The sequence below is a fragment of the Corylus avellana genome, chromosome ca8 (genome assembly GCF_901000735.1).
Source record: "Corylus avellana chromosome ca8, CavTom2PMs-1.0".
NCBI lineage: Eukaryota > Viridiplantae > Streptophyta > Magnoliopsida > Fagales > Betulaceae > Corylus > Corylus avellana.
Genome location: NC_081548.1, coordinates 22,044,458 through 22,070,923, shown reverse-complemented (window position 1 = coordinate 22,070,923; position 26,466 = coordinate 22,044,458). Strand labels below are relative to the sequence as shown.

General features: G+C 37.7%; 2 protein-coding genes across 3 annotated transcripts in view; both read right to left on the bottom strand.

Annotated features, from left to right (window-relative positions):
• Nucleotides 1-1,185: 1,185 nt before the first annotated feature.
• LOC132190035 (UDP-glycosyltransferase 91C1) lies at nt 1,186-2,971 on the bottom strand. The gene has a single exon (XM_059604912.1). It carries the CDS (start codon nt 2,801-2,803, stop codon nt 1,388-1,390), a length of 1,416 nt encoding a protein of 471 aa, XP_059460895.1. The 5' UTR covers nt 2,804-2,971; the 3' UTR covers nt 1,186-1,387.
• Nucleotides 2,972-6,672: 3,701 nt separating this feature from the next.
• The window catches only part of LOC132190283 (BEACH domain-containing protein B), a 37,695-nt gene continuing 17,901 nt past the window's right edge, over nt 6,673-26,466 (bottom strand). Inside the window, exons 19-42 of one of the 2 annotated variants that reach the window (XM_059605225.1) lie at nt 26,104-26,416; nt 25,583-26,015; nt 25,110-25,446; nt 24,784-24,972; nt 23,172-23,433; nt 22,785-22,976; nt 22,480-22,698; nt 22,187-22,363; nt 21,157-21,272; nt 19,771-20,235; nt 19,397-19,610; nt 18,120-18,341; nt 17,497-17,967; nt 17,054-17,377; nt 16,490-16,942; nt 16,334-16,380; nt 16,146-16,239; nt 14,527-14,733; nt 10,097-10,222; nt 9,623-9,988; nt 9,283-9,514; nt 7,724-8,497; nt 7,359-7,405; nt 6,673-7,242 (exon numbers count right to left, since the gene is read on the bottom strand). In XM_059605225.1, coding sequence (XP_059461208.1) covers nt 7,797-8,497; nt 9,283-9,514; nt 9,623-9,988; nt 10,097-10,222; nt 14,527-14,733; nt 16,146-16,239; nt 16,334-16,380; nt 16,490-16,942; nt 17,054-17,377; nt 17,497-17,967; nt 18,120-18,341; nt 19,397-19,610; nt 19,771-20,235; nt 21,157-21,272; nt 22,187-22,363; nt 22,480-22,698; nt 22,785-22,976; nt 23,172-23,433; nt 24,784-24,972; nt 25,110-25,446; nt 25,583-26,015; nt 26,104-26,416 — 6,160 coding nt within the window. In that variant the 3' untranslated portion in view covers nt 6,673-7,242; nt 7,359-7,405; nt 7,724-7,796. The remainder of the gene's footprint in view (nt 7,243-7,358; nt 7,406-7,723; nt 8,498-9,282; nt 9,515-9,622; nt 9,989-10,096; nt 10,223-14,526; nt 14,734-16,145; nt 16,240-16,333; nt 16,381-16,489; nt 16,943-17,053; nt 17,378-17,496; nt 17,968-18,119; nt 18,342-19,396; nt 19,611-19,770; nt 20,236-21,156; nt 21,273-22,186; nt 22,364-22,479; nt 22,699-22,784; nt 22,977-23,171; nt 23,434-24,783; nt 24,973-25,109; nt 25,447-25,582; nt 26,016-26,103; nt 26,417-26,466) is intronic. The other variant, XM_059605223.1, reaches the window with a different exon arrangement.

Below are 26,466 nucleotides of genomic sequence, written 5' to 3'. Positions count from 1 at the left end.
ATTTTTATCTCATAAATGTGTTACAATACTACGTGACGGTTAATTGCACAATTTTAATTTGCTCTTTAAATTTTTAAATTCAGCTTTTAACTCTTTTAAGTTTTTTCATATTTTTCATTTTACTCATTTCGTCAAAAACAGTAAAATATTGCTTGCGTGGCATTAACCCTGCTAATGTGGCATAAGTAGTTTTGTTATTTCAATTAAAAGAACTACTTTTTCATTTTACTAAAAAATAAATAAAACTTGATAAATAGATTAAAAAAGAAAAAGAAAAAAGATGGGTGGTTGTGCAAGCCATATCCATTTGTTATTTGAAATGAAGATGATACATTTAGTTATTTTTATGGGAGTAATTTTGTCATTTTATTTTTTTTGTGGACAAAAATGCCCCATAAAAGTAACTAAATAATTCCCCTCCATTTTATTTGAAGCAAAGAGAATACTTCTCATTGTTTAGGTTGGTAACATGAGCCACCCTTATTTAGGTAGGCTTTGTGAGCCACCCCTTTGTTCGAGCTAGCTAGTCACCCCACCTTGTAGTGGGGGAGCCATTCGCCATCCTTCCCCCTACCTTTTTGTGTAGACTTTAATTTTTTTAGCAAAATTAGTAAAAATATTTTGTTTTCAATAATGTGGCAAATTTGCTTACCCGACATTTACCATGTTGATACCATCTAAGTAGTTTTAAACGATTTTTGATAGAAAGGGGGAAATGAAAAACACAAAAAAAACTTAAAATTCATTTTTTTACAACCATTTTATTATAAGATATATGATTGAGGTTCAATTGAGCCTCATATAAGACTAAACTTTTGTGGATATATGTTTTGATTTTTGTCTCTTTTTTAAAATTTTAATTTTGAATATGACACAACTTTTATGTGGCTTTGTACCATGTAAATAAAAGTTGGGTCTTAGATGTCGCTCAGTTAAACCCCTATCATATCTCTTATTAGAATATAGTGTAAAACCCATTTTTTTTACAACATTCAATAAAAATTTGACACATAAAATAAAAACACAAAATACAATAAAAATAAAAATACAGAATCTTTAATTCAAATCAATTTTATTGATTTTTCCATTCATTATAACCCAACGCCACCACCAAACCCCTCACCCACTAGAGCCACCCTCAAGCCCTTAACACCAAAATCTCAAAAACCAATTAAGACGGTAGCTATGATAGTTTTATTGGTAGTTTTGTCGATGAGTATTTTGTCAACAAGATATTTTGTCAAAATAATGAAAATTATTTGGTATAGAGTTATATTACTTTTTGGTATTTTAAGTTTAGGTATTTACTTCCTATTGAAATGTACAAAATACCAAATTAATATCGCAACGTGATTGAAGTTATTTTAGAACTAAAATTGTGTGATTACTAGAGGAGTAAATTTATATTTTTCGTGGTAGAGAATCTATTCTCTAGAAGGAAATGTATAAACCCATCAACAAGACGATCATTCGTATCCATATCCCCAAACAACCCTTTCATTTCCTTAGTGGTGCCCCTCAATGACTCACCCGAGTCGTCGACCATTGCAATCTTCACCGACTCAGCAATTGAGTCACGAGTGAACGATCCATCTCGCTCATTCCTGGCAATCTCCACCCCGAGTTTCTTCCCGTGCAACAACCTGGCGTTGATTCCCTGATCATTCAAAAACGGTAAAAGAATCAAAACTCGGCCAAAACCGAGCGCCTCTATGACTGAGTTCCAACCACAATGAGTCAGAAATCCTCCAATCGAGTTGTGACTCAGTATCTTCGCCTGTGGGGCCCACCCAACGTGAACGATTCCACGACCCTTCACCCGATCCTCGAACCCAGTTGGAAACTCGGTTTGAGTTGACACGGACGGATCCCTCAGCACCCAAAAGAATGGTAACTGGGACTGTTCCAACCCAAGAGCCAACTCGTTGACTTCTTGTTGAGTCAGAGTCACCTCGGTCCCGAGTGCGACATAAACCACCGAGTTAACTCTCTGTTTGTCCAACCACTGTTTCATATAAACCCATTTCCCATCCTTCTCTTCCTCTCCATCTCTCAATTCCGGAGGTAAAAACCCAACCGGAAGAACGGGTATCGGGTAAAGCTCCACCAGCAAATTCAACCAGTCCGGTTCGAACTCTGCGCTGGTTCTAATAGCCACAACATCACTCTCCGCGATCACAGTCCCGAACCGGACCGTATCGGGCGTCCCCGATTCGTTCGCGCTCAAGCTCTCTACGTTCTTCGCTATCTCATGAAGCCGATACACGACGTTGGAGTGGAACGGTACCCACTTTGGAACCATCGTGAAATCCTCAGCCGTCGATCTTGAACCTCCATCGATCAACGCCTCCGGTGGGCCTAGAAAGGACATAAAGGCGGCGTGGAAGAGGCTGAAGAAGGCGCGTGAGACACCGTTCCGAGCCGCGAGCTCAGGAAGCCAGTGAGAGGCATAGTCGTAAATAATCCAATCCGGTCTGGAGGCTTCGAGGAAGGCGGCCACTTGTGAATAAAGCAAATCGAATGCCCTTTTCAGCAAATTTTGCTTGTTGAAAGGTACGTCGGAGGAGGACTCGGCGTGGTCCGGTAAGCCGTCGACGTGGGGTAAGGGAAGGGAAACGAGGTTGAAAAGAGGGGAAAGGTGCGAGGGTATTTTGGGAAGTCTGCCAATGTTTCTTGGGGTGGAGATGAAGGAAACCCTGTGACCCTTTTGGGCTAAGCGGTTGGAGAGTTGCATGAAGGGTATGAGATGGCCCATGGCTAACCACGGGAAAACGGCCACATGCAAAGCGTCAGCGTTTTCCATTGAAAACAAGCGGGAGGAAAGGGAGTGAGTTTTTCTACGCTCTCGCAGCTGAGGCTTTGCAGAGGGAGAACACCAGAGAAGGCATAGTTATATACTATTATGGTCAACAATGGCAGCTGGCTTTCACATTATTATATTACAAAGAGAAAGGAAGATTTGGATCGTTCGTTCCCGATATATATATATATATATATATCTCTTTCTCTCTCTATATATATATATATTTATCTATCTCGATAAGATACGGTTGAGCTTTGGTGACTGAATGGGAGTTGGGCTTTTCTTTGAGCCTGGAGGCCTGAAAAGGAGTCTTATTTGGAGGCAACGATGAGCCCATATTGCTTTCCCAACTGATCAATGCAGTCCATTGACAGCCCAAGAACCAACAAGACAATAGTAATGAAAATGCAGACATCACAAATTGTTTGAGAAAACATGGATAATAATACTATTGTTGGTTGCATAACAACAATAATGTCAATAAAGCCCCACGCATGTCACGTGAGACATGAATCACATGATATGCATTCGGGGGGATCGCGTTGCATGGGGGTTACAAATCTAATTATTAAGTTCTGTAATTAAATAAATTAGGTTCTTCTTGATAAAACATATAGTTTGTGAACATTTAATTGCCATACGAAGTATTGCAACTTATTATAGGAAAATAATATTATAGACTAATGTTTAAAATAAGGAGATTGCAATAATATGCAATTAATATTATTGCAACCACAAATGGCATCCATGATTTTCATGAACTCAACGTGGCATCGTGCATGCTTGCTTTGAAAATTATACTACTTGGAAAAAATTTAGTTTTGAAACGTCTGTTCTCACCGGCTCCTTGAATGTGAGTAATATATTTCGGTTAATTTATCTTCTTCTTTTTCTCTTTTTTGGCCTCCATTTTCATATAGAACACTCATCCAGATTAATAAATAAACAAATAAATGCAATATAGAACTAGACCAGGAATTAAATGTACTGAGTTTCAACATCACTAAGCAATCAATAGTTTGAAATTACTCATAAGGTAAGTAAATAAAAGAATTATCAAAGGAGAAGAGAGAAGAAGATTTTCTATTAATGGGATCTCAGTAAAGATCACAACATTAAATGTATTGAGTTTCAACATCCCTAAACAACCAATAGTTTGCAATTAATTAGTAATTAATTAGGTAATTAAGTTAATTACAATAGTTGCCAATCACCACGCCCATGACGATATCAATAGGATAACATGCTCTTCATTCTTCACCAACTTTTTATTACATAAACACTTCAGTTACCACCATGATAATATCTGTCATGCCCAGAGAAATCAAATGTTTCAGTTTATTGCTTATCATTCTCTTTCTATTGCTTGGCTACAAAATAGAAGCCCGATCAATTAATGTTTTAAACTCGGATGATCACAAGTTTAGGCTCCAATACCCTGGCCCTAGTGGTGGTGCGGGACACTGGGGTCCTCCTCCTAGTGAGGAACACAAATTCAAGCTCCAAGGCTCCGACCCTAGTCCTAGTGGTGGTGCGGCACGCTTGAGTCCTCCTCTTAGTCAAGGACAAAAACTCAAGCTCCAAGGCTCTGACCCTAGTCTTGATGGTGGTGCGGGCCATGCGGCACACTTAGGCTCTAGTCCTGGAAGTGATGTGGCACACCCAAGCCCTCATTCTAGTGAGAGACACAAATTCAAGCTCCAAGACTAATCCTAGTCTTGATGCTGTTGTGGCACACTTAGGCTCTAGTCCTAGTGGTGGTGCGGCACACCCGAGCCCTCTTAGTGAGGGACACAAATTCAAGCTACAAGACTCCAACCCTAGTCCTAGTGGCAGTACGACATACATGAGCCCTCCTCCTAGTGAGGGACACAAATTCAAGCCCTAATCCTGGTGGTGGTGCGACACACCCCAAGCCCTCCTTCAAGTGAGGACAAATTTAGGCTCAAAGATTTAAGTCCTAGTGCTCGTGGTGTGAAAGTGGATCGATCGCTACCATTTCTCAATTTCTTTGTCATGTTTTGCGGTAGGATGTGACACATTCACTAGACTTTTGAAATTCAAAAAAATAATTTAATTCCTAAGTTTTCACATAATTTAAATTTAGCTTACGAGCTTCCAATTTCAATAATTATTAGGTTTAGTCAAATTTCAAATGTCTCAGTTCATCAATATGTCACCTAATTAATTGATGGTGCTTGAGTTCTTTGCGTTCTATTTTTATACGTGATTGCAACTACGGCGCTCAAATATTTTATTAAAAAAAATTATTTATACATAAATTTTTATTTAAGGTGAATTTGTAATTTAAGATGTCACATGACTTGAGTATAACACGTACCAACTGTATCTTTTACATAACAAATTTATCATACATTAAAATTCATCTTGAATAATTTTTTTTTTTTTAAAAAAAAAAAAACAGTTCGTCGAAGTAGCAATCACCGGAGTCTATACTCAAATTTGGGATACGCTCAACAATACCATTTCGAAGAAAATGCAAGTAATTTGAATTATATATATATATATATATATATCATCCTACTGAATCATTTATTTTTATTTTTATCAAAGGGATGCAAACATTTATAGAAATCATCATTCAAAAGGAATGTAGAGAGCTTCAGTGCAAACAAATTGGGAATGCCCTATACAGGTTAGTTTGTAATTATGATGTGATGTGACTATTAGAATCAGTGCAAAGTTCAAACTGAAATGGTTAAATATGTTTGTGTAGCTTCCCTGAAAACCGGTTCTTCCAGTTGGGTTTTTACCATTGAAGTTGTTACATCGGGCGGACCCCAAAAGAGAAAGATAGTTAGTTCTCGAGTCATGCCTTTTCGACTCACTATAGTTTTTTTTTTTTTTTTTTCCCTAAGTAAGAACAAAGGGAGAAGGGAAAGGGGGACATATAACAACATCAAATACAAAAAAAGGGTGAACAACGCAACAAACACTGAAAGAAACCAACCAGTACAGTGCAAGTAGATCCTAGAACAACTAGGAATGGACCAAAAATTTGGTTCAGTCCATAAGGAAAAATGGCTCGCAAACTAAAAGATCATCCTCCCTCTTTCCAAGTGTTCAAAAAAGAAAAAAAGGGAAAATTTTCTAGATAAAACAAAACAATTTTGCACCACAATCACTTCGATTTTGTTCGTGCAAGACAACAAATGTGTTACGACATCACTGTAGTTTATAGTCAAATACTCAAATTTGTCGTTTTCCTAGGCCATTCCACTGAAGTTGTAAGAAAATCACATGAGAATCTAGGGATGTTCAAAATACCTGCAAGACCGACCTGACTGAACTCGACCCATGTGTGGCCAGTTTTCCAACGGGTTCGGTTTGGGGGTCGGTGAGATTTTGATAGTTAAAAGACTTTTTTCAGTCCAGAGGTCGGTTTTCCAACCCTGAACCAACCTGAAGAATCTATCGCTATGCTGATTCCAGCCTATTGCTGAAAGATGTAGTGAACTTCCGTTAATGAGCAGTAGCGCAAGCATCCATTACTTAAAAAAAAAAAAAAAAACCTTGAAAAATTATAAAATCCAACAAACTCTCAAAGAATCCACAAGAGAGATTAACAATGCAAGTCTGTAAATATGAGATGATGAGACAATCAAGTAATTCGTTGGTCAAACTAAATAAGCACTATTAGTACCTGCATAAGTCACTACGACAATTCATAGAGGGAACTACCAAAGTACAATTTCTGACGATCCATATAGCTAAGATGTTAGAGCATTTATCAGGCAATTAAGATTCATAGAAGAGACAGGTACAACAGAAAAAAATAATTGAAATTTGGACACTCTCGGCTGTAAAGACAAAGCTAATGAAACCTTAACCAACCTCGACGAAAAATGTGGGGGAAAAATTCCATTTACTTTTCTAGAAGGCATTGAAGCCAATCTATACACCTTTTGTTTTGTTTAGGACAAGTCATTAGAGCCCATCTATACAAAGTTGTGGTGGGTAAACACTTACTATTTTGAAAAGGAAAGAGAGAAAATGCTGCTATTTGCTAATACACTATTTCCGTTCTGACCTATCAATTTAATTTAATGTTCATGTATGTGTAAACACCCGATTCCTACTGACCTTTTTCTAGGACGGAGAAGAACGGATGAATGAATGTGTAGAAGGCATCATTACCCCATCTCATGGTTTCAGAAAAAGTTCACCTTGGAACTTAAGTGAATCCTGTATATGCCATAGTGTGAAGCAAAAGTTGAATATACTTCCAAACTGTTCCAGTAATGCTGATGGAATTGTGCGCATCCTTTCCTTTTTTTTGGATGAATATTGTGCATTCTTTCATTGTCTTCACACCAAACAATTCTCAAAGACCTGCCCAATTGGAAAAAGTTTGACGGTCTCAGACCTCAACATTTTGTGGACATGGCTCAATATTCTATGATATTTAGCAGTCTGTCCTGTTAGAGAAGGAAAAAAAAAAATTAAAAAAAGAAAAAGAGAGAGAGAGAGAGAGAGAACAAAAAAAAAAAAAGGATTCTATAAGGAATTTAACAAATCAAGACATCATGGTTACCTATTCAAAATGGAAGCGGAAAGCAACATAACATATGTAATCTTTTCCTACAGCCATCATGCGAACTTCATTCAATATAGGAAAGAAATGAATCTAACAGATAGCTTAGGACATGTTTAGGGTAAAATGGCTCACAATCACAATTTTCAGAACGTATATCAGGGATAGCAAAGGAGAAACAAATGTGCAAGTAATATAATAGAGCGTAAAACTATCTGCCCTTATCTTAGAAAAGAGAAAAAGTTCGATATATATGAAAATTGTGACTGTGAGATATAATTTGAAAAAGATAAAATTTATTAGAAGCTTGATGATTGTAGTAACTTATCTTAGAAAAGAGAAAAAGGTTAATGACCACAGTTTACCTGGCACTAACATCGATCATAGATTAGCCCGAGTCATTAACATTCCCCGACATCTGTCCTTTTAACTGTTGATCTATCCCGTAACAGAAGCTTTGGATTTCACATTTCGAGGAAGGTTAGCTTTGCGAAGTTGAGGATTTTCAATAGAATACACAAGAAGGTTTCCATCTTTGGTCCCAGCTAAGAAGCATTCTTCGGGGGTAACTGTTAGAGATGTTATTATCTTTCCAACTCCATTATACCTTTTTATAATCTCCAGTGAGTTCATAGAGCGTACAACTATCTGCCCTTGATCACCTGCACAAACCAGAAACTCACCACAACCACTCATTTCCACACAATTGAGCCGTCCATTGGATTCAGATGCAGCCAGATGCTTTCCATTAATTGAATAAAGGTGCAAACTGAGATCATCATCCGCATAAAACACTATCCGCCCATGCCGAGAGGCAACGAGCTTTGACAATGCACTTCCAGATGGATGACGTAGAGATCTTATATATCTTCCCTCCCTAAGGGTATGGAAAACACAAGTTCCATCTTTCGAACCACTGATAACTATATCGAGCTCAACACTTACATATAAGCATGTAATAATATCATCATGCCCACAAAGAATATGGAAGGGAGTTTCAACGACGACATAGTCTTTACGGGGCAGTTCTGTATGTGAATTACGCACTCTCTTTTCTGGGGTTCTACCACGGAAAACTTCCCACACCATGACTGTCGTGTCATAACTTCCAGTTGCAAGGATGCTTCCATCAGATGTCACTGCAATATTGTAATTCATCTTCAATGGGTAAGAAGCACTTCTACAGTAAATAACAAACTGTATATAGGATGAACACAAGATCATTAATTTCAATGCAGGTCCACATCACTCCCACAAGCTCGTAGTCCTGCATCTCCAGTTTCACCAACCATTATGCTATAAGAGATTGTGCTTCTCATTCCACTCATGATTCATATTTTTCTATTTTATAATTACAGTACATCAGGCACATTGGCATGCTTCGTAATATAAGATTAAGCGATATCCTCTTCCCCCCTGGCTTTAATATAGACTTTTTTTGACAGGAGGAGAGGTTGCTGACATGCATACATATAAAGCAAATACAGTGGCAACAGCAAATGATCACCCCAATGAGGACACTACAGTTAAATATTTGTATAAAACTCATTACTACAAGTTCTTGACCTTTCAAAAGATCCAATAGGATGAACCTTACGCTTTCAGCTGAGATGGAAGTAATCTGATGTTTGGGAAGTCCGTGATTAAGTTACTTCATAAAGAGAGAATATTTTATTTGAAGATGGTGGGCCAGATGCAAAACAAATAACATTGACATTCTACTACGGACAACCATATGTTGACACAATTGTACTACTGTGCTAATAAAGTTCTGGTCTTTCTAGAGGTAGCGGCTGCACTATCTAAACACTACCCAGGTCAAGCCAGAAAGACACAATGCTACATGCATAGACATACACTTCATTTTTCTTACAACAATTGTAGTTATGGGTAAATTAAACTATCTTCAACTTATGAAAGATACCTGCAACACAGCTGACCACATCCTTATGCTGCCGGATGCTCTGCACCATCCTGCCATCATTTAAGGATATAACCTGAAAGCTGTTTTCCCAATTGCCACTTGAGATCAGAAAGTTCTCTGACGGTGTCTGCATTGTAGCAAAGCACTGTGCTCCTATTTCAAAATTTTCAGCCAAAGAACTCCCGATATTACGAGGAGAAAGAATATCAGAACCAACTCCAAAAAAAGGATCCTGCAAAAATTTGACAGGTAGTTATAATACAAATGCATAAAACCATAAAGGTGAGTTTATACATTATGAGAGCACACCAGAGATCTCAATAAATAATTGAAACCCAACCTGGGATCCAGAAAAGGTAAAATTTCCACCAGCTTGTAGTTGGGTCGTCAACCACATCTTAACTGACAAGCTGAGCCCCTGGTTCACAAGTACAATGTTCGAGTCCAATATGCCAACATAAAGTAAAGCAGATGGTGGATGACTACTAACAATGGAACTCAAATTAATAGAACCAGGTGCAAAGTACAAAGGATGAGCAATTGGAATGGGTGGCCCTCTTCTAGGATGTTTTTTACGGAAAATCTGGATTGGTGTCTGGCCAAAATTTGCAACTTGGTCTTCAATTGCTGCTCTTTGAAAATCATCGTCCATGTTGTCCAGATCAACGGCACCTTCATAAGTCAGGTAGTAAAAGATATTTGCTGCCTGCAATTTAATGTTATTGTACAGAAAGTAAATTAGGAAAGATGCACATCAACCAACTCATAATTTGCATGGATGGAAAAAACACCAATTTCAATTATCTGGTAGTACCTCCACCGCCGGTTTTCCCCTCTGCTTGTAACCAAACACCAAATCTATCCAGTGGTGGAGATTTGAGCTAACATATTCACTTTCAAGGGCCTCTCGATTTCTATTTATAAATTCTTCGGGTGAGCCCTGTCCAAATGATATGGAAATAAGTTTTCATTTTGGGAGGCAAACTAGAATTAGACATCTAAAGCCACAAATGGATTCAATTGACAGGGTATATAATCTCGTTATAAATAGAAGTATAATAAGCGATTTGCTTAAAATTTAAAACCCCGCTTAATGAGTACTTATCTCAACTCGCAAGTTAAGGCAAAAAGGAATGAAGAATATAAAACAATAAATCTCAGTAAAGACAATTATCGTAGCCATAGTTTTGAAGTCATCTTATGTGTGTGGAGCAGAGCTCTTTCTATCCTGCAGCTTCAATTATAGGGTTATGCAATTCAATATCTCTTCAAATATTGAGATAAGTCACAAGTGCCATTGGATTTAAGCCATCCGACAAAGGTTGGTGCGTCTCGAACACCTGGGTCTCAGTCAGAGCTAGACGAAGGGAGGGTTATGCGACTTACCTCCACCAGCTTCCACCTTCTCTTCCCCACTAGAATATTAAATTTATTGTTCTTTCAAATTAAAATATTAAATATTCATCTACCTACAATAAGTTGCCAAAAGTCACTTTCTAATATCTAAATAGGCATACATAGGTCTGTTCAGGATCAAATATTTCCTTTTTGTCTTTTGGCTGGCTATCTATTTATCACAATCAACATTTATTTTCTAAATCCCATAGTACATTTATGTTTCAACACGTCAAAAGCCAGATCAAATATTTTGTCTTCTATCTCCTTCACAGGAGAGTTGATGCAATAAGACATGTTTGTTACATGATTATTATCAAGTTTGGAGTAATAGGATATCCAATTCTTGAATTTGTAACAAATTTTACCAAGTTCATTTTGGAATTACAGAGAGCAAGTATGGATTTGTCAGACATAGTTTTGCTCCAACATTAAGAGCCTTGGACCCAACATCTAAGGAAGGACTCACTACATTAGAAGGTTGCAATCAGTTAGATAAGCATATTCAAACACAAATAAAACTAAAGATATAATATTAGGGTAAATAAAAAAACTAGGGATATAATATTTAGGCTAAATTGTGCTTCTCTACCCTAAACCATAGGATCATTTGTGATGGCACCCCCTAAAGTTTAAATTTGAATAATCAACATCTAACCATATGATTAGTTTCACTGTTCTCCAACTATTAAAATTTACTATCATATTTAACCTTAACTTCCACATGTTTATCATATGATCACAAAAAGCATGCACATTTATGTGATAATTTGACTGGCAAGAGAATTTTAAATTTTGTAACAGAAATTGGAGAAACTTTAATGATAGAAGAACATTAGAAATGATCTCATAATTTGGAGAGTAGATTTCCCAAGTTTAAGGTTTAGAAGAGGCATTGCAACTGGCCTTATAGTTTAGGGTGGGAAAATACAATTTACCCTTAAAATCAACTACACAAATTGCTTTCATCATAAGGGCCATTTTCTCCATTGTACCATAACTATCATAATTGTCCCCCAATAAGATTGGAGAGCTATCATGTGCAGCTTGTCAGTAAGTTCAGAAAATGACATGTGGAGTCCTAAAAATACTAAGATCATATCATACTCTCAAAATGCTTTTATTGGGGGTCGCCAAATCCTAGATTCTGTTCTTATTGCAAATGAAAGTGTGGATAGTCGCATGAAGTCAGGGGTACCAGGTGTTCTTTGCAAATTAGACTTGGAGAAGGCCTATGACCATGTGAATTGGGACTTTGTGTTGTATTTGCTGCATAGGTGTGGTTTTGGCGAGAGGTGGAGGGCGTGGATAAAGTGGTGTATTACGTTGGTAAGATTTTCCATTCTTGTGAATCGCTCTCCGGAAGGCTTCTTCAATAGCTCGAGAGGAATCGGCAAGGGGACCCTTTTTCTCCGTTACTTTTTGTGCTTGTTATGGAGGCTTTGAGTAAGATGGTGAATGCGACGGTAGACCAAGGCTTTTTGAATAGTTTTTCGGTGGGAAATAGGGTGTTATCGGAGTTAGTGGTCTCTCACTCTTTATTTGCGGATGACACTTTGATCTTTTTTGAAGCTTCCATCGAGCAAATCCGGTATGTGCGTCTCATTCTCTTATGTTTTGAAGCTGTTTCGGGTTTGAGAGTGAATCTTGGAAAATCTAAATTGTGGCTATTGGTGAGGTGGAGAACATAGGGGTTTTAGCTAATATCCTTGGGTGTAGTGTTGCCGATTTGCCAATGAAGTATTTGGATCTCCCTCTTGGGGCGGGGTATAAGGATAAGGTTATGTGGAATGAGGTGATCGAAAAAATGGAGCGTCAGATGGCAGGTTGGAAGAGAATGGAGCGTCAGATGGCAGGTTGGAAGAGAATGTATCTCTCTAAAGGAGGTCGCTTAACTCTCATTAAGAGTACGCTTTCTAATCTTCCGACTTACTTTTTGTCTCTGTTTCTGATTCCTATGAGTGTAGCAAAAAGAATTGAGAAAGTTCAAAGAGATTTCTTATGGGGAGGGATGGGAGACGAGCCTAAGTTACATCTTGTAAATTGGAATCAAGTCTGTCATCCCCTTCGGTACGATGGGCTTGGTATTTGTAAGTTGCAACAGTTTAATCAAGCTCTCCTGGGTAAATGGCTTTGGAGATATGTGAATGGGAGCGAGGCTCTGTGGTATAAGGTTATCAAAGCTAAATATGAAGATTTGGAGGGTGGATGGTGCACAAAGGAGGTTTCGGGTTCCCATGGTGTGGGCTTATGGAAGCACATTTGTCAAGGTTGGAAATTATTCGCCAAAGGTATTTGTTATGAGGTGGGGGTGGGTTCAAAAGTTCGCTTTTGGCATGATATTTGGTGTGGGGACTCCTCTTTGAAGCATGCTTTCCTGTCTTTATTCAGCATAGCCAGACATAAAGAAGCTTGGGTGAAGGATAACTTTATTTGAAGGAATGGGGTTGTCGAGTGGAATGTCATTTTTGTGCGGTCAGTTCAGGATTGGGAGATGGATTTGATTTCTTCTTTCTTTGACCGGTTGTACTCGTGCAAGATATCCATAGGTTCTATGGATCGTATTTGATGGTCTTCGTCTAAGAAAGGCAAGTTCGAGGTTAAGTCTCTCTTCAAGGCATTGTCCAAATTTGACCATGAGGTGTTTCCCTGGAAGAGCATTTGGCGTACATAGGTGCCTATGCGAGTGGCTTTCTTCGGGTGGACCGCAGCCTTAGGCAAAATTTTGACTCACGACACCCTGCGGAAGAGGAACCTAGTGGTAGTGGAGTGGTGCTGTATGTGCGAGAAAGATGGAGAGTCGGTCGATCATCTTCTTCTTCATTGCGAGATCGCAAGTGTTCTTTGGCATACTATTTTTGATCGGTTTGGGATGCATTGGGTCATGCTTTGCAAGGTGAGGGGCTTGTTCGATTGTTGGTGGTCGGGAGGGCGTTCTCGAAGTGCGGTAGTGTGGAAGATGATCCCTCTGTGTCTTATGTGGTGTATTTGGAATGAAAGGAATGCTAAATGCTTTGAGGACTCCACTAGGACTATGGAGGAATTGACTCATTTTTTCTTCTTTACTTTGTATTTTTGGACGGCCGCTTGGCTAGCTCCTATAGGGATTACCTTCTCTGATTTCCTTTTTCATTTTTCTCCCCCTTAGACGCTCTCTTTTATACTTCCCGTGTATATGAGTTGCGCCCCTCTACGCTCTTTTATATCATATTTACTTATCCAAAAAAAAAAAATACTATAGTATTCCCCTATGAAAGAGAGTCATCAAACTCCAACAAGGATAATAAACCAAAAGCAATGGAAAGAAAAGAGTAATAATGGTGGAATGGTGTTGCATGTGTAAGAGGAGTGGGGAATCTATAGATCTTTTTCTCCATTGTGAAGTGGCAAGAGAATTATGAAGTGCGATTTTTAGCCTTTTCGAAGTAGAATGGGCTATGCCTAAAAGGGTGATAAAGTTGTTAGATTGTTGGCAAGGTTAGGTGGGAAGTCGTTCAGTTTTAGCCGCACGGGCGATATCCTTGTTGTGCTTAATGTGGAGATGGAGAGAGCAGAATACAGATTGTTTTGAAGATCGTGAGCAGTCGATGAAAGAACTTAAGAACATCTTGGTCAAATTGCTTTTTTACTTAGACGGGCATATAATATTTCTCATGTTTCTAACTTTTCAGAATTTGTGAATTTTTTATCTTCTTTTAGCCATTAATGGAGATTCAATTTTTATACATCATGTGTACTAAAGTTGTGCCCCTTTGCGCTTAGCAATGATATGAATTACTTATCAAAAAAAGTTTAGTAATCAGACTATGCCTTGTCATAGCTTGAAGTACTTGAGGGAAATTCACATACCTTGGCCCAGGGAGGGAGACAAACATCACATATTGGTTCACCATCTTGCTTCACCCCTAGATGATACGAGTTCGAATTGATAAGAAACTCTGGCATGTAAAAGAACTCAGGAATCAACTCCTTCACATCACTTGTATTAGAAAGGCAATTTCGATATGTTCCCTCGATGCTTTGAAAGAGGCGATCAGCATGGTCAAATTTGCCACCCTGACCAGAAGCAAATAAATAACGTTAGCCTTTGTACCATAAGTTTCCGGATTTCAAACGAACGCTTAATTAAAAAGGAAGGAAGTTCATATCAATTCATTGATATGAATGAGAGCCAATATCCATTTTACAATTTTCAAATCACACATTATATTGTGTATTTACTTTTCTAATGTTCTTACTTCCAAGATTGGAGCCACTTCTATGGCATATCTAGTTGGCACCATCCTATGTTATAAACATTTATATGAGACTAGCCTTCCTCTCATGTACAAATAAAACTAGAACCAACAACAAAGAAAAAAAAAAAAGAAAGGGGATAACTAAAAGGACATAATCCTAAACAACATAACAGCATGATAGAATGTGCCTGTCATAAGAGGGGTTAAATTGAATGGCATTACTTCAAATCTCTCAAGTAGAGTTGATTTTCTCATTGACAAGGTCAGCAGAACCTCAAGATGAAGAAAAAAAAAAACTGTAAAAAAAAAAACTTATTTTTATTAATTAGAAGTGGCAAGAGGCAGTGGAGATAAGTTGCAGTGGGCTTCCTCCAAAAGAGGTGTGTTCAAGGTCAAGTCCTCCTTCTGCTCCTTGGCTTGTTCTGAAGGTAGTCGCTTCCCCTGGAAGAGTGTGTGGCGGACTCCGGCTCCTATGAGGGCGACCTTTTTTGTGTGGTCGGTAGCTCTAGGCAAGATTCTTACCTTGGATAATTTCATGAAGCAATATGCTATTGTGATGGACAAATGTTGCATGTATAAGAGGAATGGGGAGTCCGTGGACCACCTTCTTCTTCATTATGATGTGGCTTCCGCTATATGGAGTGCTCTCTTTAGTCAATTTGGGATGACTTGGGTTATGACGAGGCGTGTTATTGACTTATTTGCTTGTTGGTCGTCCTTTGGAAGACCGAGGAGTGCTGCGGTGTGGAAAATGATACCTTCTTGCCTCTTTTGGTGTTTATGGAAGGAAAGGAATAATAGAAGCTTTGAGGACTTGGAGAGGACCTTGGAGGATATTTTAGCCTCTTTTTACCATATGTTGTATCTTTGGATTGTGGATTATGTGTCCCCTCTGTCGATTAATTATGATGATTTTCTTGTTCATTTTTCTCTTTCTAGTTAGGTAATTCCTTTTGTATACTTCCGGTGTATTAAGCGGCGCCTTACACTTTCAATAAGATTGGATTATTACTAATCAAAAAAAAAAAAAAAAAAATTCCTGGAAAAAGTAACCAACTGTAAGTGGAAGATAAACTAAGGATTGCGCAATGCCAACTGTAAGTGGAAGATAAACTAAGGATTGCACAAAGCATTGCGTGTAACATATAGCAGTCTCACACTACGGATGCATATATTCTGTAATTTATCAGACACCATAAGATACTAAATCATGATGTCATCAATAAGTACCTGCAAATTACGGTGAAGTGATGTAAATGGTTCCAATCGAAGAAGGTAATAGAGCACAATTCCCATGCTTGAGTAATGAGACCCATAGTAGAAACTGCCAAAAAAAAAATTGTGGCCTGAGACACAAAAAAAACAAAAAAACAAAAAAAAAAAACCAGTGCATGTCCTATAAGTGGAGTGGAGATTACCTGGGTATATCAGGATCGCTGAAACTCCGGTATCTATCTTCAAACACCTGTTAAGACCAAGCGTATTGCCAAGATATTTTTTAAAATAGTAATCTTAGGGAGACCTGCTTTCATCATGTTATCCCATAAACACCTGTTAAGACCATATAAACTAACCTCAAATCTCTTCAAATCCAATGCTCCAACAGGTTTGGAGAGATCCCTAAAGGTTGATGACTTGTTAAAGTCAAGAACCTCCGAGGAGTAATCCGTCAAGACCCAAGGAAAGACAGGATACTGTGTTAAATCGTTATAAGATCTTCCTGCAAGTGTATTGAGAATCATTAGATACTCAAAGTTCGTTATATCCCTTCTTCTCCATCTCTCTCTTGCAGTTTCTGCCATCTCCAAGGCTACACGTCTATCAACAAATGAAATAGTTCCACTCTTGTCCCTACTACTTCCCTTTGGAAACAAATACTCATTTCTGGTAGTAACTATCAAGGTTCCAACATCTTTTGCGTCTTTTTGTGACACAAAATTAAAAAAAATGGGAGCAACTGAATCACTGAAGAAAATCTCTATTGCACTGTATCTGAGCAAATACCGAGTCCAATGGACCGCTTTTATCTACAATCAGCCAAAAAAAAAACACAAGACAAACAAAACAAGGTGAAAAAAAACATTGTGTGAGAAGTAAGGGTAAGAGCAGAAACTAATTGAGATTGTTATTTCCCACACCTTGCCTATGTTCCACCTCCTATGGCGCTTAACATTTTTTAATTGTTTTTGATGCACATTTTCATTCATTGGATCAAAATAATCAGTTGTGATCCCCTTCTCAGAAACCAAATCAAAATTAGGCCACTTTAGAAACTTCTGCTTTTGATCAGACTTGGTCAAATCAGAATTGCTTGAAGCATGGAAGTTCTTGAACACTGATGATCCTCCAGTACCTTCAACCAAAAATTCACCAAAGAAATGCAAGGCACTTTTCATGACAGCCAAATGCCCAGCTAATTTCCTCTTTGGGGTTACCAGTACACAGGAAACTGACAAAAGAACCTGAAAAATGAAATCAAGAAATAAGCAATGTCGTTACCCTTTTTTTAAAAAAAAAAAAAAATTTCTTTCAACTTTCTTATTTGCACATTTCATGCACATATTAATTTCATCAAACAAACCTCACTAGTTTCTGTCTCCGGTGATGAGGAAGAAGAATCTAGTCTGTCTTGCAGAACATCCTTCCGGTCGCTGCTGTCTTTCAGCTCCAAGCACTGAGCGTCTGAAGGATCCTTGGAGATGAAGGCCTTATGCCCACTTGGTTCGGTCTCATTATCATTATTTTCTGAGCTCCCTTCATCAGTTATCCCCCGTACTCCTTTCAGCAAAAAGCGCTTCATTTGCTCTGGTATTAGCCCCACAAGACCAGATTTGTTTTCATTAACAGGAGTGACCTCATCGCTAGGAGCAGTGGAGGGAGGATGACACAACTTTTCATCAAAATGGTAATTTTGTCTTAGCTTTTGTCTTCGTCGCCATGTATCTTCTGTCTTGTCAAGTTTCCAATGTGTTAGGGCATTGTTGGGAAAAGGATTAGCAGACCACGGGCCTCTCTCATCAATCAAGGCACGAAACATGTGTATCCACTTTTCCTGTCAAAGCAATACTTAATATTTATACACATACTGATGAAACAGTCAACATAATTTCCAAAAGGAAAAGAGGGCAACGAGCAAACTAAGACCAAAAAAAAAAAAAAGAGGGGAAAAAAAAAAATAAAGGAGATTGGAAACTGTACACATACAGCGACATTTTGCTGCTGCTCCTCATAAGTAAGCTGGAATGCAGCTCTTCTACTGTCATCTGAAGCAAGAATGGAAGTCAAGCTACTTTTTATCTCATCTTCAAAAGCTTTCTTGTTATTAGATTCTGCAGAAGTTGTTTCATCCATCCTAGCATGGAGCTCATGCAATTGCTTGCTGCGGTCGGCTTTTAATATCTTCATATATTTTGCCTCATCAGCAACCTGAAGAATGAATTTAGACGATTAAACACTTGGTAACATAGTAGATGGAGCAAATGGCCTCTGGGCCAAATGGCACTTCCATGCCCATAAGTATGAAGTGATCAAGAAAAGATGTTGGACGAGCTCAAAAAGCTGTTTCTCACAACTCTTTTCCATTGGGCGGGCGCTTTTAATGTGCCTCAGTTTTCTACAATGCCTTAATTTGTGGCTTTTTGTTCTTTTCGCCTTTAGTGGGGTCTTTCTTTGTATACACTTGTGTACTAGGGTTGCGTCCCTTTGCGCTTTTCAATGAATTTCTTATTTATAAAAAAAAAAAAAAGTATGGAGTGATTGCTAATGTCAGATATTTAAGCCTCTAGAGTTCGTGTGAAAATTCTTAACCAAAAACAAACTGATTAGTGATTACCAATCAAAAAGCATAGTAACTAGTAATACATGCCACAAACACACTTCACCATCCACCATTTCATTAATAATAATTTTCATGAAATGAATAAAAAGAGGCTGGGTCAATAGAATTTAGCAAGGAATGAGGGATAGTGGCATGTGGAGTGCACATGCGAGACATTGAACTAACTTATTTTTTCATATTTCAATTCCTAAACATTTTAATTAATGTAGAATAAAGGTTAGCATGACTAAAATTATTGATTTGATTACAGGTCAACGGGGAAAAATACCTGTGGACCTTACCAGATATGCTTAATAGTCATAATAATACTATACATACTTTTATGGTGGAATGACAAAAATTGTTCCTTAATACAATGTGATAGGTTTAAGGTAACTTCCTCTCCCTTGCTATCCCATTCTTTGTGCCTTGAATGTACTCTCACTATGCCATGCCAGCTTTCATATTTAAAGTATTTGTCAAACCACTTAAATCTTGGATGCAATCAGCCAGAATTGCAGATAACTTGGGCATCAGATAATAACACAAAACCAGCAAAAATTTGTGTATGATACTCAAAGAACAGAAGTTGATGAATCAATGAGTATGACAACACTATACAGCTTTAAGACTTTTTGATAAGTAATACAGCTTTACGACTTACTGCTGCAAGTACTCGATCCTTTTGAATAAGATTGTGAATCAATCCTGTTTCTTTCGAAAAGCTGCCTGAATCCGAGGAGTCATCTCTGCCCACAATGCTAGTAGCAAGCAATGATTTTCCACAGTTGACAGATTCTCGAATCAAGTGTGATATGACATGAAAACGAGCATCCTCATTTAACAATCCAAACTGTGACCTAACAGCAAGCAAAGCCCTGGGCACAATTTTAACTGAAGTCACTTTTCTTGTGAAGAATGCAGCAAATGATGTAATCATGATTGTATAACCTAATTTCCTTAAATAAGTCTAGATAAACAATATCCTGGATCTATGAACTTGTTCAGATGTCATTTTAAAAATTGTAGGAATAGTACCAGATGAAAAGCTGCAATTTGCTTTTGCTTTGCTCATCATCAGCAGCCAAAAGACATGGAAAAAGTGAAATGACCTGTTGGACACATCGCGATGCTCTTTCCAATGAAGATCTGCAAAGATATAGGATGACAAGTCTAAAAATAATACGTGGGAACCTCTCCCCTCGTAAAAGCATAGCCTTATCGACGTTTTTGTTTGGTTTTCCACCCAATGCACTGCCTATCCCTCCTGATACAACAACAGCAGCCACTTCTGCAGCAGGAATGTTCAGTGATTCTACTAAGCCACGCGCTCTTTGGCTAAAAGACGGACCTGCTGCTGACGATGCTTTAGGTAATGTTTTGCTGGGTCCTTTACCATTCATCTCACTAATAATAATCCACAAATCATCGTATAGTTTCCACCACTTCTCATCATTTACGTCATCTTCATTTGTGATTGTCTGCTTACCACCCCGCAGATTTCTAGAAATGAAATAATCGAGCATAAGGTAATGTCACTAATATATCACAAGATGGGTAGAAGTTTCACCAAGCTGCACATGAGGAACTCAAGCTTGAAAAGAAAAAACATCCAAAATGAAAATAAGCATTCCTTATCCCATGTTAATGTAGATGTTTATAAATTGTACCGTATGATCATGGAATTCTCCATGATTCATGCAGATTTAATATTTCAAGTTAAAATCTAAGTTCCATTAGTTGTGACAAATTAAGTCAGCATATGGAGTCTGACACATGGGTTCACCACAGCATCTTCCCTCTGGTTTTAGAATAGTGTCTTCCATGGTGAAGCCTTAATCTCAACTGATTAGGGTTAGTAAATCTCTTATATATATAAGGCTGTATTGTGACAATAAAGCTGCAATTAATATTGCTCACAATCCAATCCGACATGATCACACCAAGCATGTTGAAAAGCTCACAATCCAATCCAACATGATCCAATCCATCATTCAAACACAAAAAAGCCTACAACCATCAGAGATCTGGGTTAAAGCAGACAAGGTTCGCTCATGAAGGCGATCCATGTAGTAGAATGCCGAAGGTTTTGATGCCACTGCAGTGGTAGATGAACGGGTTGTTTGCCGAAGTTGCAAATTAAGTCTTGAGAGTTACAAAAGTTTAGTAAAGATCAATTTGCAACACAAGTCTTCTATAATGGATACTTTTGGGGTTGGTTGGCCTTCGAAGTGGTTTTACTTTTAAGCAGTTTTTCAACAGGTTTCACTTTGTCACCAAATTTTTGTGTCTTGTTTATTTTCTACTTATATTGATTGTGGTGACTATAATTGTGCTGATTGGATTGGTAATTGTTTTGTTTGATAAACTGGATTAATAACAACTTGGGGTCTAAATCAAAATTTTCAAAATTTGTAGCAATACCTGGATATTTGATCATCAAATTCTCCTTGCAAGATCTCATATAAGGCAGAGCTATAATCTTTGTGATGTTCTAATTCTAGGGAGTCAAGAGAAAAATCAGCATTACCGGCAGGAAACTGCAAGAAAGTACAATATTAAATTAATATATTCCCTTTAGGGCACAAACAACAAAGTACATGAGTAAAAAGTTATGAGCCATTTCATAAACAGACAATGCAATATGACCTTTATGCACTCTCACTACTTCTAGAATAATGAAATGCTTCATTCTGAATATAATCAACATCAACACCACAGATAAGAACAAGAAAAACGAAGAGTAGGGATTCCAACTATGATATCAAAAACCTACATCAGTTTATATCAGCCCAAGCTAGTCACCCAATTTACCCATTGTTTTTATTTTTAATTTTAATAGAGCACCTTAAGGACTCACTAGAACAAAGTGAGCATTTAAGTCATGTAATTTTAACAACAATGGAAATGGCATGGATATATAGAACGCCAAGAGATAAGTGATCATTTCAAGTTTTTTTTTTTTATCAAATTACCCGTAAGATGGGGAAGAATGAGGGAATTGCCTGTGAATTACATAGCATGGATGAACAGAGAATGGAAAATAATATTAGGCAACTAAAAGCCAAGCAAATGCTCAATTTGATATTTTTTGGATAGAGTATTCCTTTAAGTAATTCTATTCATCACCCCATTATCCCCCTCCCCCCAAAGCTGATGTGGCTTGGTCCCCCAACCAAAAAACTAATCCCTATACACCAAATGCTATGGGGGACCACACCACATCAACTTTGAGGAGATGGAGAGGGATAATGGAATAATGTATAGCATTACTATATTCCTTTCTCTGTATTCTCTTTTTTTTTTTTTTTTTTCTTGGGGGGGGGGAAGGAGAGGGAGGCAAAATCAAAAGGTTCAGTCTACGCAAAAATTAGTTGCAAATAATATGATTCAACAATGACAATAAAAGTTCGTACAGCAATAATCCAGTAGTAAAGTCTTGAAAGCTATATACCGGAAGTTTATGCTCTATTTCAGAGATAAGCATCTCATCAACCAGTCTTAGTAGGTATAATGTATTATCCCGACATGGTTGAGAAACAAAGATATTCTCCTCAGAAGACAAGTCCATCAGCCCCCGTATTAGATCATCATATACATCACGAAGCAAGTATTGATAAGAGGCACCTCCCTGTGAAGAAAAAACATTCAACCAAACCCATCATTTTTGTGTAATATGAAATCATAATAAGAGCTACAGACTAAACTAAGCATGATATTAAAGGCATGGTGAAGATTCCAACAAACCTGCTCAAAGTGTGCAACTAGGAAATTCACAGTCTCTTCTAAATGTTGCCAGCCACCTTTTACAGAATGCATATAGTAACAAAGAACAACACAAAACAGGTTCCTGACCAGGTGTTGCTCGTTTATCTGATTGTCACACTGATTTCGTGACTCAACTTTGTAGTCTTTTAGTACATCAAGCTGCACAGAAGCCATTAACCAAGCATTCCACCCATATTCCTGTTTACATCATTTGACTACTTAGACAGTACTTTTAAGCATTAACTTAAGCATATAGCTGCACAAAAGATTTATTGAACTAATACCATAAAAGCTTCAATATTTGAAGGGTTTGAATCAAGAAGATCAAGTAGATCTCTGAATATTTTCATTCTTGCAGACACATCCTCACAGCACGACAGGAATCTGAAAATGAGAACCAATATTTGAGGAAGGAAAAAATGAGAGTTATGTCCCTTGCTTCTCTGCCTGTCAACCTGGTTCTGCTTCTGTAACACCTGTAAAAAAAGTTCTATATCAAAGTTAAAGTCCATAGCATTTAGTAACTAGAAAAAAACATGTTGCCTGCATAGAATGAGGCCTGTACCCCTTTGCCGTTCCCAAAATAGATGTATTTTTTAATCAAAGAACAGATACGAACAAGAAACAATACATGTAGAATAACAGTGATTTCACTATAATGTTGCAATTACCTGTTTGGGACTAGCACCCCCAAGAAGGACATCAAACAAGGTGGCACACAAATTATCTGTCTGCGGAAACCTGAACAACCTATCAGCTATGGCAGAGAAAATTGGTTGCATCCTCAAACTGATATTCCTATGGTTTTCTGGAAGTGCTCTGGATCTTCCAACAGATAGATTGAAGAACCTTGGTCCCTTTTTCTCAGATGGGAGACCAACCAAAAGTCTTCCTAGGAATTGCAAGCTAAGCAATCTGATAGACTCAGAGTCCCTGTTAATGACAAATCAGAAGTTAAACGATATGAGAATCAAGCAATATCCTGCATCATGATTTCAAAAACTTGCTTTTGCAGCCTCCAGCCAGACTTCACATTATTTAAAAGAAGTATTCACAAGAGACGTGAAACGCAAATTGCAAATTAATTACAACAACGATAATAAAATAAAATAGAAAATAATAATTACATTTATTCTAAAGCTTGAAAGAAACATGAAAGTCGTCCATGCCCTGGCCATTCATAATTGGTTATTTGCAACAACAGTATAATTAATGTATTAAATTTCAGAATTAGAATAATATTTGCAATTATATACATTTTGTTAGACCATGGTGGAATAATACACATTTATAGGAAACAAACTTTCTGAATTTTCCTTGGGGAGAGAACAGGCTGATGCTGCTCAATTGGAAGCGTGTGGGTCCTAGACAATATACAGACAATAGATTTGGGTTTGTCTTCCAAAAGAAAACATCAATCGTAACTTTAAATCCACTACCCACAATGTATCTCACAAACTGCTGCCACTCTTTCTTACTCGAGCATGAGAACATAAAATTGTTTTCACAATAGCCGCCCATCAACATATCAACTAAGGAAGCCTCTCTAAATGTACTAATTTGTACACTCAGACAAATTTAAACAAATGCTATGTTACTATATCTGAAGATGATATCCACGCATTTAACGAAGGCATGCCATAGTCCTATCATTTAGTGCCTAATACAAGCTCATAACAGGTATGAAATATACAAACAAAGATTCTGTATTTTAAATTATTAAGAAAATGCTGTAGTTAATATTTACTAATAAATACCAGATATGATTGGAATATAAATCACAGAACAGAGTTGATACCTCAAAATAAGTATTACATGTTAGAGGCTGTTAGGTTATAGTATTAATTATGAACAAGGCTGCTGTAAATTGGCAGCATAAATGGCTATATTGCTCCACTACAGATATCTCCAGGCATACTCAGCTTCCAAATTCATTCCCTAGACCCTAAAGCCATTGCCAATCTTTTTGCCCACTTCATTGTGTTGCACCCATTCAACAGGCAAGCATTGTTACATTTTATTGCATCCAAGGCTTGGCATGCCATTTAAATTTTTTTGAATCTGTCTATATTAAGTTATCTGAATTGAGAGGAAGAGAATTGGCATAGTTTATATATTGATGACAATTCCAATCTCAAGCAAACATGTCCAACAAAGGGGTGGAGACATTACTGAAACTGGAAAATAAATCCAACTCTAAGCAATGTACCAAGGCTGGTTATGGCTCCAGTGTCAAAGTCCATCACTTCATCTATCATTGTATTTGTAGCATTGAGGACTCACCTCTCAAGAAGATTGACAAAAATGTGACAGCCACCAATCATATTGACTTGTTCAAGGAAAGACGAAAGCAGTGGCTTCTGAGAAACAGCACGAATAACCATATGTAACACATCCTCAATACATGTCATATCCTGGCTTGTCTCAAAAAAAGCTATGAGAGCTTTTATATCTGCTGCTGCAATAATCTGCCTGCATATCACCCAGGACTTCTTTAAATGAAAACTTGAAAAAGATGAAAATGATCTTGCTACATCTGACAAGGAAAAGATGACTGCAAGTATGTATTAGGGGACTCAAATCCCACTCTTCTGATAAAGAAACTACACCTGAGGCTCATTTCGCCAAGACTTAATAAGACAAGGCGAATTTTTCGTATTTCTTCTTGATTAGGTCTCTCTCCAATAACTTCTTCTGTGGTAGGACGCAGAATAAGCTTGCTGCCAACAGCAAATCGAGATTTTGCATTATCCCAGTAAAACTGCCGTATTATATCAAGAACACGTGGTAGTCGACATAAACTCTTAAGCAATCTTGGATCATTATCAAATTGCTGGATAAGAAACATGTACAGTTCACGCTGAACCTTGTAAGCCGTGTAGAGCCAGATTAGAGGATTAAGAAATATGCTAGATATAGCATCTTTGACAAGCAGCTCTGCTAAGCCTGAAGGGAATGAGAAAACATAGATACATATAAGAAAAACTTTTAGGAGTCCAATGAGCAAAACCAACAGAAAAGACAATCAGCACATGAATGTGAAGCTGACTAAATAGAAATTGAGGAAAAGTTTAAAATATACCGCAGTTTGCAACAACATTGAGGAGATGTTTCAAAGCTGAAAGAGTTTCCAAATTAAGTTGCTGTGGAGGAATTGATTGCAACAAGAATCCAAGGATTGAAAATCCAGAAAGAAGATGCATCTGTTGTTGATTTGCTAAATTCTCATCTAGGACAGAAGCAACTAGCTCAATAACTTCAGCAGTCAGACGCTCTTTCGTGACAGGTGTAAGCAATGTAAACTCAAAATGTGCATTTTCTTCATTCCCATATCTAACAGATTGGGTGATTAGAGGAAAAAATACAGATACACCCCCCACACAGTAAATTATCTGTTGCAGTAAGCGTCTCGAACATAATTGTGTACCAACCATCACAGTAGCTTTAAATGAGTTCTTATCCAATGCATGATCCAACACTGGAGAAACATTAAACAATGCCTTGCCATCACTTGCCTGAAAGAGGAGAAGAACATCTTAGAGTTCATACCCAGGCAAAATGGTGATCTTAGAGATAATAATTCTTACGTATAAGAGAGCAAACCTGTGCATTGAGTCCAAAGATAATTTTGGATGCAAGACCATCCTTAGCATTAAGAATTCCACTAGGCAGAAGGTGATCATAAAAAGGTGCCGCTTCGCTCTCAAGGAACGAATACATATAGCTTGGTCCAAGGGAATAGATGCCCTGAACTTGCTCAGAAGAAATTATGTCACTAAACAAATAAACAGGACCAATTTGGCCAAGAAAGGGAACTGAATCTTTGAGGGATTCCAAAGTGGGATCTTCAAGTATAGGCACATTAATTTTTGCGCCAATTGTGCAATTTGTCAATGACTCGTTAACTTTTGCATATCTGAAACAAGAAAGCATTACAGTTCGGGAAAATTCTCATTTTTGTGGGGA

What these genes read in the sequence shown, in the direction of transcription:
- LOC132190035 (XM_059604912.1), bottom strand. Translation starts at nt 2,803, where the DNA reads ATGGAAAACGCTGACGCTTTGCATGTGGCCGTTTTCCCGTGGTTAGCC.